The 17,605-nt window shown below is 41.5% G+C and overlaps 3 protein-coding genes across 5 annotated transcripts; 2 read left to right on the forward strand and 1 right to left on the reverse strand.

Moving 5' to 3' along the window:
- The first annotated feature begins 248 nt into the window (after positions 1-248).
- Positions 249-7,222, forward strand: LOC133973942 (phospholipase B1, membrane-associated-like). The gene is made up of 11 exons (XM_062412011.1): positions 249-396; positions 631-689; positions 2,394-2,461; positions 2,547-2,590; positions 3,394-3,502; positions 4,580-4,699; positions 5,030-5,111; positions 5,263-5,367; positions 5,723-5,818; positions 6,596-6,667; positions 6,800-7,222. The coding sequence occupies exons 1-11, from the start codon at positions 249-251 to the stop codon at positions 6,920-6,922; spliced, it is 1,026 nt and encodes a 341-aa protein (XP_062267995.1). The 3' UTR covers positions 6,923-7,222.
- Positions 7,223-7,932: 710 nt separating this feature from the next.
- Positions 7,933-14,364, forward strand: LOC133973193 (serine/threonine-protein phosphatase PP1-beta catalytic subunit-like). The gene is made up of 8 exons (XM_062410899.1): positions 7,933-8,032; positions 9,149-9,280; positions 9,407-9,637; positions 9,809-9,913; positions 10,077-10,148; positions 10,517-10,668; positions 12,292-12,426; positions 12,530-14,364. Exons 1-8 carry the CDS (start codon positions 7,981-7,983, stop codon positions 12,632-12,634), a joined length of 984 nt encoding a protein of 327 aa, XP_062266883.1. The 5' UTR covers positions 7,933-7,980; the 3' UTR covers positions 12,635-14,364.
- bpnt1 (bisphosphate nucleotidase 1) lies at positions 14,062-17,481 on the reverse strand. 3 transcript variants are annotated; one of them, XM_062410897.1, is made up of 10 exons: positions 17,392-17,481; positions 16,526-16,644; positions 16,344-16,448; positions 16,142-16,249; positions 15,917-15,965; positions 15,463-15,540; positions 15,220-15,311; positions 14,946-15,143; positions 14,686-14,791; positions 14,062-14,595 (listed from the first exon to the last, which is right to left on the reverse strand). In XM_062410897.1, the coding sequence occupies exons 2-10, from the start codon at positions 16,640-16,642 to the stop codon at positions 14,444-14,446; spliced, it is 1,005 nt and encodes a 334-aa protein (XP_062266881.1). In that variant the 5' UTR covers positions 16,643-16,644; positions 17,392-17,481; the 3' UTR covers positions 14,062-14,443. The 3 variants fall into 3 exon arrangements, with proteins under 3 accessions (XP_062266881.1, XP_062266880.1, XP_062266882.1); XM_062410896.1 differs by having other exon boundaries at positions 15,457-15,540; XM_062410898.1 differs by lacking the exon at positions 15,463-15,540.
- Between the last annotated feature and the right edge of the window lie 124 nt (positions 17,482-17,605).

A 17,605-nucleotide genomic window follows, 5' to 3' on the forward strand; every position in this document is an offset into this window, starting at 1 on the left:
CGGCTGTTCTCTCTCAAATACTATAGACAGACACACATATATACAGTACACACATATAGAGTCATTGTTCACTCCTCGGCAAACATGAAGCACACAGTGTACAGTGTGTGTAATTAATACTAATTGTGCGTCTCCTCCTCCTCAATCTGTGTCCCCGCCCAAGGACCGACCCTTCCTGAGGACGGAGGGAAACTCTCCTTCAAATAGCCCCAGCGACGTGTCTCCTCTACTTCTCCCCGTGAGTAGGGATGTCGAGCCAAATGGAGGCAGTGGCCGTGTTGTTGTTTACTTCCTGTTTAGTTCTGACCGTGGATGTGCTCTGTGCGTCTGCTCAGTTCACAGGAACAGAGATGCCCTGCGAGGACTTCAGCCCCTCGGCCTCCGCACCCTCCTCAGGTAAGATACTTTATCAGAATTTAAACTCTCAATTGTCTTTAGAGGCTTTTTGTCATATTTCAAAATACAACTTTGCAGTTCTTTAACCCCATTGTACAGTATTTCTAGAAAGTTACATTGCTCTTTTATTATAGTAAAAGAGTAAAATTGATGTACAGTGCTTCTGAATGGCACGTGCTGTCTAATTAATGGAGTCTGATGTTATTCTGACTGACTGTTACTGTATTTTCCCAGTTCATGAGCTCAGGCCTGCAGACATCAACGTGGTGGCTGCTGTGGGAGACTCTCTGACAGTGAGTTGTTTTCTCATTCTCTGTGTTCTACATATCGAGATAGAAACATTCATCTAAAACAGTCGTTCCCAAACTGAAGAAGGCCGCGGCCCAATTTGAAAACTGAAAAATTTGTGCGGCCCAGCCACACATTTGATCACAACTATATGATCCACACACGGGACTAGAATCATGCATATAATAAATCTTATAGAACAAATAGTTCTATATGAACGCAGGCATATGCAGTGCTAATCCAATAACTTCCACATTTAAGCATAACAATTTGCAAAGCAGCCTTTGTAAAAAAAACATTAATTGCAAATAGGGTATTGTTAGACATATATTCTTACAGTTTGTATAACAGAGCACAACAAGGATATCCGGGAGAAGACAAACACATTTGTGTTTGGCAAATATACAGGTCTTTCAGCCCCCCCCCCTAAAAAAATTTGCTATCACATAATGTCCTTTAACTGACATTAGCATTGGAATTCATCGAGTCTGACACCTCGAGCAGTTTATCTCCATATACTTGATAATGAATCACATACCGGGTGAAGTGACATTGTGTCCCCTGTAACTCCCCCGATGAGAGGGCTGATGATGCCGCGTAGCTGGCTCCGATGCTCTCTCTGTGTAATTTTAAAGATGCTCGGGGCTTGGATAAATATTGTCCATGTTTAGTTTATAAACGGCGGCGGTGCACTTTACATTGTCCCAGGGTCATGTTAGCTAACGTCTCAGCACACAGCACAGACACACAGGCTTGGGGGTTGTCCACTGGGCCTCCAACAGGTCCTCACTTTCTGCGAGTCCTCTTTTTAGTTTTGAATGATCCAGTTTGACTGTGATTCCCCGTCGTCATTTGCAGCTTTCCACTGCTCCATCTTACTCGATACAGCAGATAACAAAGTTCTCCCTCACCTGTGATTCCCAAATAATGATGGGTCCAAGTGTTAATGTGACGGTCAGCAAATACGACGACACCTGCTATATAGGTCAAATAAAATAAGAACAATGTGGAATTTAAATCTCATGTCTTTGTTTCATTACCTGTGATGATAAGTGTTTTTGAATCAATCATAAATATTTGGTGGTATTAAACGCTGACTTACAAATCTGAATCTTTTTTATCTATTTATTTTCTGGTGATCTTTCAGGGCCCACCTGCAGTGGCTTCACAGCCCACCAGGAGGCTGCGGCCCACACTTTGGGAATGACTGATTTAAAATAAGCAAATAGAAAAAATAGAGATTACATCCTAAAAGACGTATTATGATCTTTCACTCTAAAATGTACTAAATATGCAATGATAGCACCCAGTGGTAACTCAGAGATTGATTCAACACAATTTCTGAATCCGCCCTGATGACTAGTAACCATAGTTCATAAGATTTATAAAGACAGAATTTTTAGGTTGTGAATTTTTGAGTTATAAATGAGATATGATGAGATAATTATACATTAATCAGTAATCCAAATGAGCTTTGATTAGATAGTTATTTGGCTCAGTCTGACAGAAAGATCTAAAGGTCTCAGCTGACATGTTGACCAAGAGTTCATACTACATAATAATGCAGAACAGTGGCCCAACAATAAGATGGAATCTTATTTTAACATCTTCAAATAAAGTAGATAATCTAGACAAATCTTGTAAATCTGGAAAGGTATGGTTCTGTGGCATCACGACACTTAAAAAATGTCGGTTTCTTCCTCCATCAGGCAGGAACTGGTATCGCAGGCAACAACATCCTGGACGTCTTTCGTGAGTACAGGGGTTTGTCCTGGAGGTGAGTTTTTCCTGGATATAAAAAACTAAAGCTTTCAACTCATTCACTGAGAAAATAAACTTAAAGACGTTATTTTCCTCCTTAGCATCGGTGGAGATGACAACCTCACCACTGTCACCACTCTGCCCAGTGAGTCTCTCTCTCTCCATAACGTTATGACCCTCTAATCCAGGGGTGTCCAAACTTTTTGTCCCGAGGGCCACATACAGACAAAAATACGAAGGACTGGGCCACTCACACCGCCACGCCCCCCTGCCCTGGAGCAGAGTGTTGACAGTGCTACACAACAGACATTGATGCGCGCGTCGCCCAATTTTTCTGACTATACAACAAAGCTACGCAAGCCTCACGCAGCCCGCAGGCTGTGATTGGTCTGTTAACTACATCCTTTCCGGAGTCACATTTCCGGTTTCATGCCTCATAATAGCGGCAGAAACCACTGAAGATTTAGAACAATGAATATGGACTAAGTAGAAGAGCGTTTGGCAGAAGAGATCGTAAAGTAGGACCACTTGTATAACCCGTCACTGACTGGCGGGTTTGCCCACCAGAAAAAGGCTTTAGAAGCAGCAGTGGCGATGTAAATAAACAGTCGACGACGACTGCCACAAAGACTGAAGACGTCTTCGACAAAAAAGCCGGCCTTCAGTGAAATGTAATGTAATGTTATGGACTATGGCCCACTATATGCACTTCTCAGTTTAGACCATAGGTGGCGCCCAATCACCCCTGACCTGCCAGCTGTCCCTCAGAACACTGTAATTGAGGCGCACTGTCATCAGTCCGCTCCAGGGAAGGGGGCGTGGCCCAACCTTCATATTCTTTTCTGTATGTGGCCCTTGGAATAAAAAGTTTGGATACCCCTGATGTAGACTCTTAAAAACACAACCACCTTGTTTTATTACCTAACTGTGTCTTTTCTCTTTTAACAGACATCTTGAAGTATTATAACAGAAACCTGACGGGCTTCTCTGTTGGTATTGGCAAGGAGGAGACTCCTCAGGCTTTTCTCAACCAGGCTGTGGGAGGAGCCAAAAGCAAGTGAGTCCTCCTGGAGGCAGCAGCTTCCTGGTTTTGGTATTATCGTCACAAAATACGAGACTAAAATATGGGATGAAACTACTTTACCATAAAATATAAAAGAAAAATGGGATTTGAATATAAACGACACTAAAAATCATCTTTAGCTAAATGTAGTTTTAACTGCAAGAGTAAAGTCTTTGAAAAGTCATTGTGATATTTTGTTTTGTTTGCTTTTTGAGGGACATACCATCACAGGTTCGAACCCTGGTGGCGAGGATGAAGAACGACTCTGTGAGTTCAGAGACATGTATTCATTTATTTTCACTCTGCACTCTAAAATCATGTTGTACTTGTATGTGTTATATCTGATTGGAGAATGAAAACCCCCTCTAACATGTCAGCATGACTAATCATTTGAAACAAGGAACATCCACCTTTAGCTTTTACAGTTCAGACATGAAGAAAAAAAAGTACTAACTGCATCACGTGACCATGTCTCATCTTCTCTCTCGTCCAGAGAATCAATTTTGAAACCGATTGGAAAGTGATCACATTGTTCATCGGAGGAAACGACATCTGTGACCACTGCCTTAACTCTGTGAGTAACCTACTAAGATCAGGTCGCTGTCAGAGGCGTCAACAACACAACATTAAAACGTCCTCTTCTCTTCACAGCTGCTCTATTCTGCAGAGAGTTATGTTCAGAATGTACGTGAGAGTCTGGATTATCTGCACAAACAGGTAAACAAACCAGACTTTGCACTGGACATGTGTTTTTACTAGTGCTGTCAGTTAAACGCGTTATTAACGGCGTTAACGCAAACCCATTTTAACCACGTCAATTGACTGACTGCTATGTTAACAGCAAACTTAAATAAAAGAAAATATTAAGCCATGGTTTAACTGCACTATTGGCTGAGTCCTGTTTGGCAATGTTCTTTTTCAATAAAATAAAACATTTGCATAAAGCATAAAGCAAGCCAATCCACTTTTCCATGTTGATAAGAGCATTAAAACGAAAAAAAAGGGACATTTAGAATAGAACTATGACATAAATGCGATTAATCGCGATTAAATATTTTAATCGTTTGACAGCACTAGTTTTTACTGTCAGGTCCCTCGAGCTGTGGTGAACCTGATAGAGCCTCTGCACATCCTCGGCCTGAGGGAAATGCACATGGACCCTTCACTTAAATGTCCAACTTACCTCATGGAGTGAGTATCACTTCTCTCTGACTTTGGAATGACTTGTTAATTCATTCAAGTTAAGAATGATTAAGAAAATCCACTTTAACTTCTATCACTGTCATTATTCTTTTTTGTTATATTTCATTTTCTTAAGGAGAATTACATATTATATTAACTAAATGTACTATTCTTGAATGCTCTTATTTTACTTAATATATAAAGGTAAGCTTGCTCTGACACCAAGAATCCCATGTTGTTATTAAGTATACGACAATAAACATGACTCCTACTTGTGTAATCTAATAAATAATAAAATTCTTACAGTGATTTAGAACCATGTTATCTCTCCTTTGACAGAATTATATGCCCCTGCGTTGTTTTGCCAAAGGCCAACTCTAAAGCTCTTCAGATGTTGGAGGACACCAACAGAATGTATCAGGTGAGAAAACACCTTGAACGTCAAATAACTTTCCTCTGCATCCTCCGGCTGTGACTCTCTCTCTCTCTCTCTCTCTCTCTCTCTCTCTCTCTCTCTCTCTCTCTCTCTCTCTCTCTCTCTCTCTCTCTCTCTCTCTCTCTCTCTTTTTAAGCGTTCGCTCCATGAGCTCGTGGAGTCCGGCCTCTACGACACTCGCTCAGACTTCACTGTGGTCATCCAGCCTTTCCTCAGGGATATCATTCTGCCCAGACTGCCGGTAACAATGACAACTCAAAACAAAGCTCTCTTGAGAACCATCAGTCACCTCCTCCATCGTCTATCCAACAGAATCATCACAGTGCCGTGGCTACATAGTGCATTCTCAAATCATCACTAATCCATTTTAAAGTCACTTAATTTAAAAAACTAGTACGTTCGCTTTTTGAATTTCTTGTATGAGGTGTTTGGAAACCATTCATTGGCAGCTCGGTTTTTTTTCATTTTCATTGAATGCTCTAGCAGTTAGGTTTTTCTACGTCTTGCACCATCCTGTGTCACACCGGTCAAAACACTCCTACATCTCACTGCTCTGATCGGTGAAGTAAATACATATACTTGCATCTTCTCCGCAGGATGGCCGTCCCGATCGCTCCTTCTTCAGTGCCGACTGCTTCCACCTCACCCAGAAGGCGCATACGATGTTAGCTCGCTCCCTGTGGAACAACATGGTAACTCCCAGACAGACAATCACACACTTTCACAGTATTTTATACCAATGTCTTTTTTTATGGATGAATTTAATTTCATGTTTTGTCAGTAAATTAGTAGTGTTGTATATTCACTAGAGTAAATCTTTTGAACATTGGGTATAAACCAGAATGACATGTTTACATCCATAGCACCTTAGTCTCAGACTTTTTAAATACTATTTGATATTTTTATCTTTAGTTCTCTCCCTTTTTGGAATGATCTTTGACCTAGGGAATAATCTCTGACCTGCTAATGGATGGGTAAAGAAGGAATGTTCGTTAGCAGGCATCTTCAGCTTTAGGTACCAAACATGTCCGTATTTAGTCAGAGGCCCTATGTGTGACGTCATTTTATCTCTAGTTTTGGGGGTAAGCATCTCCCCTATAAGAATCCTTGTCTTAAAGCGGCAAGGCAGACTTCACTCTTGGCATGTGATTTCTCCGGGTATACACTGGTGCCCGTCTGACCTGTGAAACTTCATATTAATAAACCTTTTTATACAAACAAGAACAAGGTCCGCTGAGATTCCTTCAACATCAACTTCAATGACAACATCGACATCTCGGCTGCATAGAATATACCATAGTAGCGAGATCAACAACTTTTCCAAATAATAGATAAAACACATTTCTCTCTTGCATCCAGCTACATTAAAGTTGTTCTTGCACATGATAGCGATAATAAAACTTATTTTATATTAATTTACCAGTATATTAAATCTATTCCCACTGTCACCCTGACTCCTGTTTTCCTAGCTGGAACCTCTGGGCAACAAAACTGCCATACAAGATTTTACAACAGAGATTAACCTGAAATGTCCAACCAAGGTAAAAACATTGTGATTAAACTGAGAATTGAATATTGATTCATGTCTCCTAGTTTCTCTAATGTCCCGACTGTTTCTACATTTTGAAGATTCTGTGATTTAATCTAGTTTCGTCTCTGTTTTCTTCCTCCAGACTTCACCATATATTTGCACCTTTATCAACAGCGATTACAGATACACTGGTCCCCCCCCAACACCTGGACCCATAACAGTAAGCACCCCCCGTCGGAGGAGAGGACGACTATCGAGGATTTGAGAAACGATTTGTTACTAAGTTTGACAACTATTTAGTGGAATTAAGCTAAATTTTCTCCGAATGTGAAACGACAATGAAAGAAGGATTGATTGATATGTTTATTGATTGAAAATAATCATCTAATTTATCACTTTAAAGCCATTTATTAAGGAAAAATTGCAATAATTTCACTTAACTCACAATATGAATTAAGCAAAGTTCACCACTAGTGGACAAGTAGATTGGAGAAAGGAATAAAACCTGTGAAAAGCTGTAGACAGGTTTATAAATTCTCTGTTGAACCGGCAGTACTGTTTCAGTTATGTGTCATTTTTTCTGTATTGCATATAAATTGTGAAATATTCCAAATGTAATTGGACATTAGCCGTTATCACTTCACAAAATAAAAATTCTACAATAACCAAGTTAATCCTTATGAGTATACTCGTCAATGGTGATGGAACTTCACAAAGCAATGAACTACAGCTAGTTCGTCACTTTTTTGCAGCACATTTGTCGTCAAATGATGAAGTTGTGTAGAATTCACAGTGTAGAATTTACTGACATCTACTTGAAAAGTTGCATGTTGCAGCTGAATACCCCTCACCTCACGGCAGCCTTCAGTTGACATAAAAACTCACAAATGTCTAAGTTTGTCCAGTTTGGGCTACTGTAAAAAAAAAAAACATGGCGGCCTCTCTGGAGGGTGTAAATATAAAGTATTTAAACATAAAGGGCCCATTCTAGAAACAATTGAAGAACAACTAACTCACTTGAGAAACATAATGAGGGTTATTTTATATTCAATTTCTGGCAATGGATCCTCTTCACCTAAATCTTACACACTGAACCTTTAATGTCCACGTTTTTTCTATTTGTGTATTTTCTTAATTAGCACATGTTTGTTCAATTTGCATGTATTTTCTTAATCTGCATTGCGCTGAGCTCTCTCACTCGGTAGTTTCAGTAAAAAACACAAATACCCTGAAATTGTACCTGTACCTTGTATCCTGCGCCTTGAGCCTGCGAGTCACTGCTCAGGGCTGATTTCACCCAGCTCCTGCCTGCGTAAGAGAAACATGGCGGAAGGCGAGTTGAACGTAGACAGCCTCATCTCCCGGTTACTAGAAGGTAAGAGAGCGTAGTGACGCATTTCAGCTCGAATAAGAAAAGCCCCGCTGGCGTGTAACTTGTAACTTTACTACACGTTAAACGCAACAATTCGTCTTTCGCTCTTTCGTCGCTGCCGAACCGCTGCGTTCACAACGCAGTGATTAACGTGACTGTGATGTCACAGGTTGTTGGCGCTACTCACGAACGTTCCCATATTCGCTATCAGTCGCGACTCTGCGCAGGAAATTGTGTCACAAATACAACAAAATTGCCATCGTGGCTGCGCGTGACAGAGAGCTACGGTAAACAGTAACACAACGTGTTGTTATCACAACGCGACGATTCGAGTTCGCGTGTTTTTCTCGTTTGTTACGAAGATTGAAACGTCACAGGAATGCTGCGGTTGCTTAGTAACGTTAAGTGTAGACATGGCGAGACGACCCGAGCGACACGCCCCCTTTAAAACCTCCGTGACGTCAGCAGCTTCCAAACGCACCAATTGAAAATCTGTAATCAAAAAGTTTCATTTAATTTTATTTAATTAGAGAAATCTTTAGGTAAAATGGCTCAATTATAAATGTAAATAAAGGATTTCTAGTTTGTATAATTTTTTAACTCGTCAACTGTCGATTTAAGGACAGAAATGGATCCGAAGCTGGATTCATTAACCTATTCAAGGTTTTCCTTAAGAAGCTCAATCTATGGTCATCAAGGTTTGCGTCTATATGTACATTATTTAAAAGATATTATAATTTGCATTTCAGTTTTTATAGTTATTGTTATTAATATTATAACATTCTCAATTTAATTCTTTTAATATTTGACTTTTGGTTTTTGCTAACATACCCGTCCTCCAGACTTGTGTCCTTCCTGTACGTGGAATTTCTTACCAGTGGCGAAGGGAACATGATAGTCAGGTCCCTCTCTGTAAAGGCACCATGATGCACTGATGTAGAGTAAAGAGTAGCTGACCTAAACTCTGAAAGACAGAACACGACAGGAACATGGTCTCATAATAATCGGTTGGCATGTGACACCTGTCGTTACTGCACGTGGAATTTGATGCAGCGATCTGTTGCCAAATACTTACTCATCCCTATTTAACGATCACGTCTTTGTGCGTTTGACTCTCAGTGCGAGGATGTCGTCCAGGGAAGATCGTCCAGATGACGGAGGCTGAGGTGCGGGGGCTCTGCATCAAGTCCAGAGAGATCTTCCTCAGTCAGCCCATCCTGCTAGAACTTGAGGCTCCGCTCAAAATCTGTGGTGAGATCTTTTATAAATCCATATTTGTTTACTTATTATTTCCCTTCAATCCCATGAATTAAAAAACACTCATCACTGAGATCATGAGGTAAATTAAACATGTTACATCTGAACACATGATTCCAGGTGACATTCACGGACAGTACACCGACTTGCTGAGGCTATTCGAGTACGGCGGTTTCCCTCCGGAGGCCAACTATCTGTTCCTGGGGGACTACGTGGACCGAGGGAAACAGTCGCTGGAGACCATCTGCCTGCTGCTGGCCTACAAGATCAAATACCCAGAGAACTTCTTCTTGCTCAGGGGGAACCACGAGTGTGCTTCCATCAATCGCATCTACGGCTTTTACGACGAGTGTGAGTTGTCACATGTTTGTTTGTCGTGCACTGGCTACATCCCAAAGTTCTTTGTTTAGCTTTTGGCCAAGGAGAGTCCTACTAGCATTTGAAAACATTAGTATATTATTATTTAGCAAAAAATTATTTCTAATGGTTCTTTGTCTGATTTGTTTATGTTTTTCTCCTCAGGCAAACGCAGGTTCAACATAAAGCTCTGGAAGACGTTCACAGACTGTTTTAATTGCCTGCCCATAGCTGCCATTATTGATGAGAAGATCTTCTGCTGCCATGGAGGTTTGTGTATCATGTATCTGAAGGCGTTGACATTAATGTCTCATGTTTTCTGCTACATCATATCTCATGGTCTCTACTTTGTCATGGTCCTTTCTTTATGTAAATTGAACATTTGATTTGCTGCAGTGTGAGTCCCTTTAACAGAATCCCTCTTTCTCCTCAGGTCTCTCTCCTGATCTGCAGTCCATGGAACAGATTCGACGCATTATGAGACCGACTGACGTCCCTGACACAGGTCTGTGGTTTAACGCTCTCGTGACAATAGTCTTAATCAGCCTGATTACAAGTGTAGCAGCACATTTGTATTCATCGATTGTAAGAGACTGAGCAGTTTCATGTTAGAATTGAGGAAGGACCTAATTGAACTAACTATGCTCTTCATTTTCTAAGAGATAAATTGATGTTTCTGGAACTGAGGTGACAGCTGGTAGCACAGAAAAGTTTGTAGTTGTCCATAATGTGTTCTCAGGGTTTAACACCACTGCATATAAAGATGAAAGGAACATTAAACCTTTAAGTGGAAGAAAAACAAACTCTTGTTTCTATCAGTTTCTGACTTCTGGGAGTGTTATTGGTCTGACTGGTGCTTCTGACTGGTTCCAGGCTTGCTGTGCGACCTGCTGTGGTCGGACCCAGACAAGGACGTGCAGGGATGGGGGGAGAACGATCGGGGAGTTTCCTTCACCTTCGGGGCCGACGTGGTCAGCAAGTTCCTCAACCGCCACGACCTGGATCTCATCTGCCGAGCACATCAGGTAGCACTCCTACAGATACACACACTCCTACAGATACACACACTGCTACAGATACACACACTCCTACTGATACACACACTGCTACAGACACATACACTGCTACAGATACACACACTCCTGCAGATACACTCACTCCTACAGATACATACACTGCTACAGATACACACACTCCTACAGATACACTCACTCCTACAGATACACACACTCCTACAGATACACACTCCTGCAGATACACACACTGCTACAGATACACACACTCCTACTGATACACACACTGCTACAGACACATACACTGCTACAGATACACACACTCCTGCAGATACACTCACTCCTACAGATACATACACTGCTACAGATACACACACTCCTACAGATACACACACTCCTACAGATACACACTCCTGCAGATACACACCCTCCTACAGATACACACACTCCTACAGATACACACTCCTGCAGATACACACCCTCCTACAGATACACACACTCCTACAGATACACACACTGCTACAGATATATACAATGCTACAGATACACACACTCCTTCAGATACACACACTCCTACAGATATAAACTGCTACAGATACACACACTCCTGCAGATACACACACTCCTACAGATACACACCCTCCTACTGATACACTTACTGCTACTGATACACACACTCCTACAGATACACACTCCTGCAGATACACACACTCCTACAGATACACGCACTGCTACAGATACACACACTCCTGCAGATACACACACTCCTGCAGATACACACTCCTGCAGATACACACACTCCTGCAGATACACACACTCCTGCAGATACACACAGTCCTGCAGATACAAACACTCTTACAGATACACACACTCTTACTGATACACACACTCCTGCAGATACACATACTCCTACACACACACACTCTTGGTGTATTCAAAAATTTAAGATTTTCTTGAGGCAAATTAAATGAAATTTCAGAGAACATTGTTAGTTCATTCAGAAACAAGGACAGATAAATATTGTTCTTAATAATTGAGTTCAGTTTAATGTATTTGACAAATAACACATTTATTTCATGATTTGTACATTCAATGCAGGTTTTCAATTACAGTATTAAATTGCAAAATACACAATGTGTTTCCACTAGATAGATGAATAATGGCGATAGGATAATCAGGTTTCAGGTTTTGACTACTTCAGTATTCAAATCAATTGACTTTATCAACAGTGTTTCCATGAATCTGACATTCTGATGATCTGCAAAAATACAACACAACGCAATACAACCAAACATTTTAAAATGTGTAGGTCTGCAGATGTAGTGTAGCAAAAACTCCTGTATTACAACCTTAATGTGTTGTAATTTTCTTGATATATTTTTGCTTTAAAATCATTTAGTTTCTTACGCTTGATCCCATAAAATGTCAGTATATTGAGAAATGTAAACATATTGCCTGAGTTAACATGTTTATTCAGTTTTAAAGAACAGTAAGAAATCTTCACATTTACAAAGCCGGAAAAATAAGATTTTTGGCACTTCTACTTAAAAATAACACACAAATATCAACAGTTTTTGTCAAACACCTCCCCCCTTGATTGACAGACACTTTCTGCTCTAATTCTTCTAACCACAGGTCGTTGAAGATGGCTACGAGTTCTTTGCCAAGCGGCAGCTGGTGACGCTGTTCTCCGCCCCCAACTACTGTGGGGAGTTTGACAACGCAGGGGGGATGATGAGTGTGGACGAGTCTCTGATGTGCTCCTTTCAGGTACCGAGCTCAGTTTGATGTTGTCCTGGAACGTTAATCCTGATTTGAACCCGACTGTATTTGCTGTCAATGTATTAATCACGACCATCTCACCGTCTTTCAGATTCTGAAGCCGTCAGAAAAAAAGGCCAAGTACCAGTATGGAGGGGTGAATGCGGGACGCCCTGTCACCCCCCCACGCACCGCTCAGGCACCTAAGAAGAGGTGAACGTCTGGCCCCCCCTCCCCTCCCCTCCCCCCTGACTCTCCTGCTCCTCCCCTGGCTGGTCTCTGGCCCGAGTCCCTGCAGGCTGCCTCAAACCCTCCAGCCTTCTCTCAGTAAGCTCGTTCGTGTGTAAACAGAAACTCCAGGAGTGTTTGCTGTTGCTCGTTCTGTGGGTAGTTTTATGAACACGAGTGGTATTTCCTTTACTCAAGTTTTTCTCAATGCCATGGTGTGTATTCACTCAGTCTTCGTTTCCACTGCTCAGTCCATTCAGCAACATTTAAAACTAACCCTTTGTGGAAAGGACGCTTCTCCGCCTCCATGAACAACTTCCATTGTGATTTTGTGAACGCATGCACGCCTGTGACACTGAGACTGGTTCTTTGCCCTGGTTGATAACTTCCTGTTCCACCTCGACTTGCCTAATGTGCATGTAATTCACCTGATTACTGCCATTGCCCTTGTTTAAATGGAGCTGAAAGCATAGAGGGAATCGTTTGACATAGTAGAATAAGTTTATATCTTTACGACTGAAGAATGTAAGGCTTCTTAAAATCCGGAGATTTTCACCAGAAATTTAGCCAAATGCAAGAAGAAACATTTGTGAGCCTGTTTGAACTGTTCTTTTATGAGGGCATTCATAAACAATAGATAAGCTGCATTACTTTAGTGTTAAACTTGCATCCTTCACAACACTAAGCCAGCATTTGTGGTTGTTGAAAAGGAGAATTTCCATTGTTGATGTTAAGTAAAGAAAAAGGCAGATGCAATAGCATTAAATGTTCCTTTTTTTGTTCTGATGTAAATTCTGTGTGTGTGGAAATGTGAGAACAAGACATAGCTGAGCACCTTGAGTTGATGTTCTTTATCTTGCTTAGATCATTAGGTATGTAGAAACCATAGACTTTATATAAAGATGGAAGACATGTCTCCACCTCCTCCCGTTATACAAAAATGAAGCTAAAATATCTTGGATACAGGTGATGCCATCTTGCACTTGTGACGTCATGTGGAGCCAGAGTCTGTGCAGCAGTGATCAGGGAGCTGTGGTATCGAGGGCCCCCCCGATTCACCAGCTGGACGAATCACACGTCTCAGCTGTCAAATCAGGACGTTGAACATAGATCAGTGTGATAAAATGACAGAAACCAGCTTTTGGGAAGAAAAATATTGAATTTTTGACTTTTTAATTTGGTCCACATTCCATATGCTAACATAGAAAAAGCAGAGTTAATGTCCTGTACGCCAGTGAGCCACCAGGGGGCAGTCAAGATTATTTGGCTTCACTTTTGTAGAGCTGTATATAAGATGTCGTCCATCTTTATATAAAGTATATGGTAGAAACTTAGCCATGGATACGTGAATGCAAGAGACGAACGTGTACAAAGAAAAGTGAAGAACTATTAAAAAAAAATACAAGACAAACCATCTTACATTGAACACTTCATTGCATGACATTACACAACGTTGTAAAGGGGTCAACACAATGTTTTTTGTTGTCGGCATTATGCTAGTGATGTTACACTGTTTCCACCTAGTGGTTATTGAATGAAGTACAGTGAATCATTTCCAACTCACTGATAAACATTTGACTTGTGTATTTTTATTTAATATAGTATAATCTTGCCTTTTGCCTTGTACAGCGATCGGTCCTCGAGTTGAAAACAGTTATAGTGTTTTGAGATTTGTACGACTTTGTTTCAAATGAGTGAAATAAATGGAAGTGCTGTTGAGTCGCCTTGTTTCCGATTGAAGTACGATTGGTGTGTTGCTGAATTACTTTTTGAGTTAGCCAAAGTGTTTCATGTTTCCTCAGTCGAGTTTCAGGGCTTCCCTCACCGACTGTGGTACTCTGCTTGCGTAGTACTCGTGGTTACGCAGTGTCGCGAGGACACCGGCGGAGTTCATGTGCTTCACATCTGCATCGTAGCAGTACGCGTTGCCGTGCATGTCGGTCAGTTTACCTGCACAAGGACAGAAGGAGCTGGTGAAATATTTAGCACTTAAGCACGTGTATTGTTTTAAAAGCTGTCCTGTGCTCGTCGAGATTTTACCTCCGACTGCGTGCAGGATGGCCTCCGGAGCACAGGTGTCCCACTTCTTACATCCTGGACTCGCGAAGACATAAGCTGATGCTTTTCCCTCAACAAGCTGAATTATCTGCAGAGAGATGAATCGGTTGTTATTCACACAGCAAATGGCTTTTTGCCTCTTTGTGGTCTTACTGTTATTGCTACAAATTCCTCTTTCTTTTCAAGGGAACCCAAGGAGTTAATAGTCTAAGTTAAAACTCTAAAAAGCCCATAAATCTCACCTTATTTCCAGCACCACCCACTCTTACAACTTCATGCGGCTCCATGGCGTCTACACAGTCCGTTACCACCTTGTTGCTGTGGGACCGGGTTGTGGTGACTATTCTCCTGTCAGCTGGAACTTCCTGCAGCTGAAATCCAAAGGCTCCCACTCCCAGCATTCCCCACATGGTTCTTCCCAAAACGGCTCCTGCTCCAAGCTGACAGAGTCTGAATTAACCAGAGTGTTGGGTTTTAAGACGCAGCTGCAGAACAACACTTAGTTTCCACTGTTACCTGATAGTTGTAGAAAGGCTGGTTGATGACACCTGCTATAGCTCGGCCTCTGTATGCGATCCCAATCAGCACCGTCACGTTATCCAGGAGCCCTGGAGACAGCAGGACGTTAGCTGGAGGCCACTTAACCAACGTTGAATTGACTCAGAGTAAACATGAGAAACTGCTCTGGCAGTTAAAGAGTCAATACAGCAAGTTCATGCAGAGGTTTTCCATCGCTGCTTTCCTACGTGTCACCATTACAGAGAGCTGTGCTGTGAGAGGTCAACGACCCGCCGTGTGGTGTCTGGACCTCAGCGTGCTGACGGAGACACCTCGACGCTGGGGTCGGCAGAGACAGAGAAATGCACGGAGAAGGAGAGGAAAATTTGAAAGTGACAGTGAACCAGAGAGCCAGAAAATAACACAAGGAAGAAATAAATGGATTCAAAGAGTTTTTGTTAAAGACTTGAGTCGGTGGTTGTGTTCATTTCCAGGAAGCAGAAAGTAGAAGGTACTAGAAGTAATTAGTCAATGATTTAACTTGACAACAATGTGTGTGTGTTGAATGTCATTAAGATACGAAGCTGGTGGAATCACTTCAGAGCTCCACCTATTGTTCAGTCAATTCCTGGATTGCTCATAATGAAGCCTCAGCCCACTGTGCACACACACACACACACACACGCACTTTAAGAAGCATATGTGAAGAGCCTACCTTCAGTATATTCCTTTGTGCCATCGAGTGGATCGACCCACACAACAAGCTGAGACACAAAAACACACCAACACGTTCACAAATTGAGATTCACAATGTCATTATGCACCAATTTCTAACCATTGTGAGTCACAGAAAAATAACACAACTTCATATTCTTCAGCTTTACCTAACTCTCGTTACTGAAAATATACATAGCACTCCAGGATCTACTGGTTGTTTTACCTCCTCCTCCTTCAGCCCACTGTATTCTGCTGGGCAGCTCTTCTGGAGGATCTCCTCTGCCTGACCCTTCTCAATTGCGTCCTCCTTCACCTCCTCAGATGGAAGATCCTGGATGAGCAGGAGATACATGTCATTGTCTGTCTTTGTCTTCACTGCCCCCCCCCCCCATATAGAGCCTTAAACCAGAGTTATTTTGACAGACCTCTTCTCCAATGATGGTGAGTTTTGGGAAGCGTCTGGACAGTGAAGCACAGATGCTCTGCTGTGCCAGTCTGTCTGCCAGCGTCTGCAGATCGTTAGCTCCCGTCTGTGGAGAGAAACATGGAGGAATCAGAGATGATGAGGCTGGCAGCTTTTATAACTTTACAAACAAATGAGTCCCACCTTCTCCACAATGCCAAGGTCTCCACTGTGAAGGACCTTCCTCACGATGGACCCGGCCTTCTCAGCCACAGAGTGCGCCGACGCCATCAGACGCATAATCACAGGAGTTCCAGACATGGCTGAGGGACAGGGACAGAGACAGGGACAGGGACAGGGACAGAGACAGAGACAGGGACAGAGACCTTTATCTGACACATTCAAACATATCACTGATATCTTTAGAACAACAGCTTTAAAAGTAGTTAATGGTTGAGTTGTATTATTGATCAATTGATTTGGATTGTGGAAGATTAAATGTGACCTATTTAATATTCAAGTTCTCTTAAAGGTTAAATTGTACTACACTTTCTCAAGTTAGTAATATGCATAACTACAAAGTTGATGTACTTATACTTACTGGTTATTTACATTGTATACTCTGCTACATTTCAGTAGTTCTGTGCTTTTATTCTGTCGTTCATAGTTATTTAAAATTTCGAGGTCAAAAACTACTTATTAAATTTCTGTAAATGTAATTTGATTCTCCAAGTTTTCCACTCTCTCTCTCTCTCTCTCTGTAAGGTTTGATAATGTTTTTGTTTTCCTTCCTTTCATTTGTTGAATTTCCAATTCTCACTTTTTTTTGTGGAAATCCTTAATGCTTAATAATCTCTTTATCAAAGCAGACCCCTTATTAAACCTTATTACACATTTCAGCTGAAGTGAAGAAGCATTGAACTGACAGAAGTGTTAGCATCGTGAAACTTGCACACAAGCTAACCTGCTAACACGATACTGTAGTTAACAAACTGAATCACAGATGTGTTAATGATGAACAGGATGAATCAAAGATCAAATATAAAGTTAAATAATGAGGGGAGACTTACCGAATAAGGCACAGACACACACTCACACAGAGACACACACCAACTGACAGCCTGAAGCTGAGTGAACCCGGAAATACAAACCGTTTCACCTCCAAAGAGCCAATACAAGGGTCAAGATGGTTCACTTCCAAAGTACAAGTTCCACCTGGAAAACTCGGTTGTCAATTTCTACTTACAGATGTTCATGTTTATATATTTAAATATATTGAAGAGT

The sequence above is a fragment of the Platichthys flesus genome, chromosome 18 (assembly GCF_949316205.1).
Source record: "Platichthys flesus chromosome 18, fPlaFle2.1, whole genome shotgun sequence".
Taxonomy (NCBI): domain Eukaryota; kingdom Metazoa; phylum Chordata; class Actinopteri; order Pleuronectiformes; family Pleuronectidae; genus Platichthys; species Platichthys flesus.

Coding starts and splice junctions, on each gene's coding strand:
- LOC133973193 (XM_062410899.1), top strand. CDS start 7,981: ATGGCGGAAGGCGAGTTGAACGTAGACAGCCTCATCTCCCGGTTACTA. Junction 9,914..10,076: donor GATCTTCTGCTGCCATGGAG/GTTTGTGTATCA, acceptor CTTTCTCCTCAG/GTCTCTCTCCTGATCTGCAG. Junction 12,427..12,529: donor CTCTGATGTGCTCCTTTCAG/GTACCGAGCTCA, acceptor ACCGTCTTTCAG/ATTCTGAAGCCGTCAGAAAA.
- bpnt1 (XM_062410896.1), bottom strand. CDS start 16,642: ATGTCTGGAACTCCTGTGATTATGCGTCTGATGGCGTCGGCGCACTCT. Junction 15,144..15,219: donor AGCCTTTCTACAACTATCAG/GTAACAGTGGAA, acceptor AGACTCTGTCAG/CTTGGAGCAGGAGCCGTTTT. Junction 14,792..14,945: donor TGGGTGGTGCTGGAAATAAG/GTGAGATTTATG, acceptor ATCTCTCTGCAG/ATAATTCAGCTTGTTGAGGG.
- LOC133973942 (XM_062412011.1), top strand. CDS start 249: ATGTCGAGCCAAATGGAGGCAGTGGCCGTGTTGTTGTTTACTTCCTGT. Junction 2,591..3,393: donor CACTGTCACCACTCTGCCCA/GTGAGTCTCTCT, acceptor CTCTTTTAACAG/ACATCTTGAAGTATTATAAC. Junction 5,112..5,262: donor ACACCAACAGAATGTATCAG/GTGAGAAAACAC, acceptor TCTCTTTTTAAG/CGTTCGCTCCATGAGCTCGT.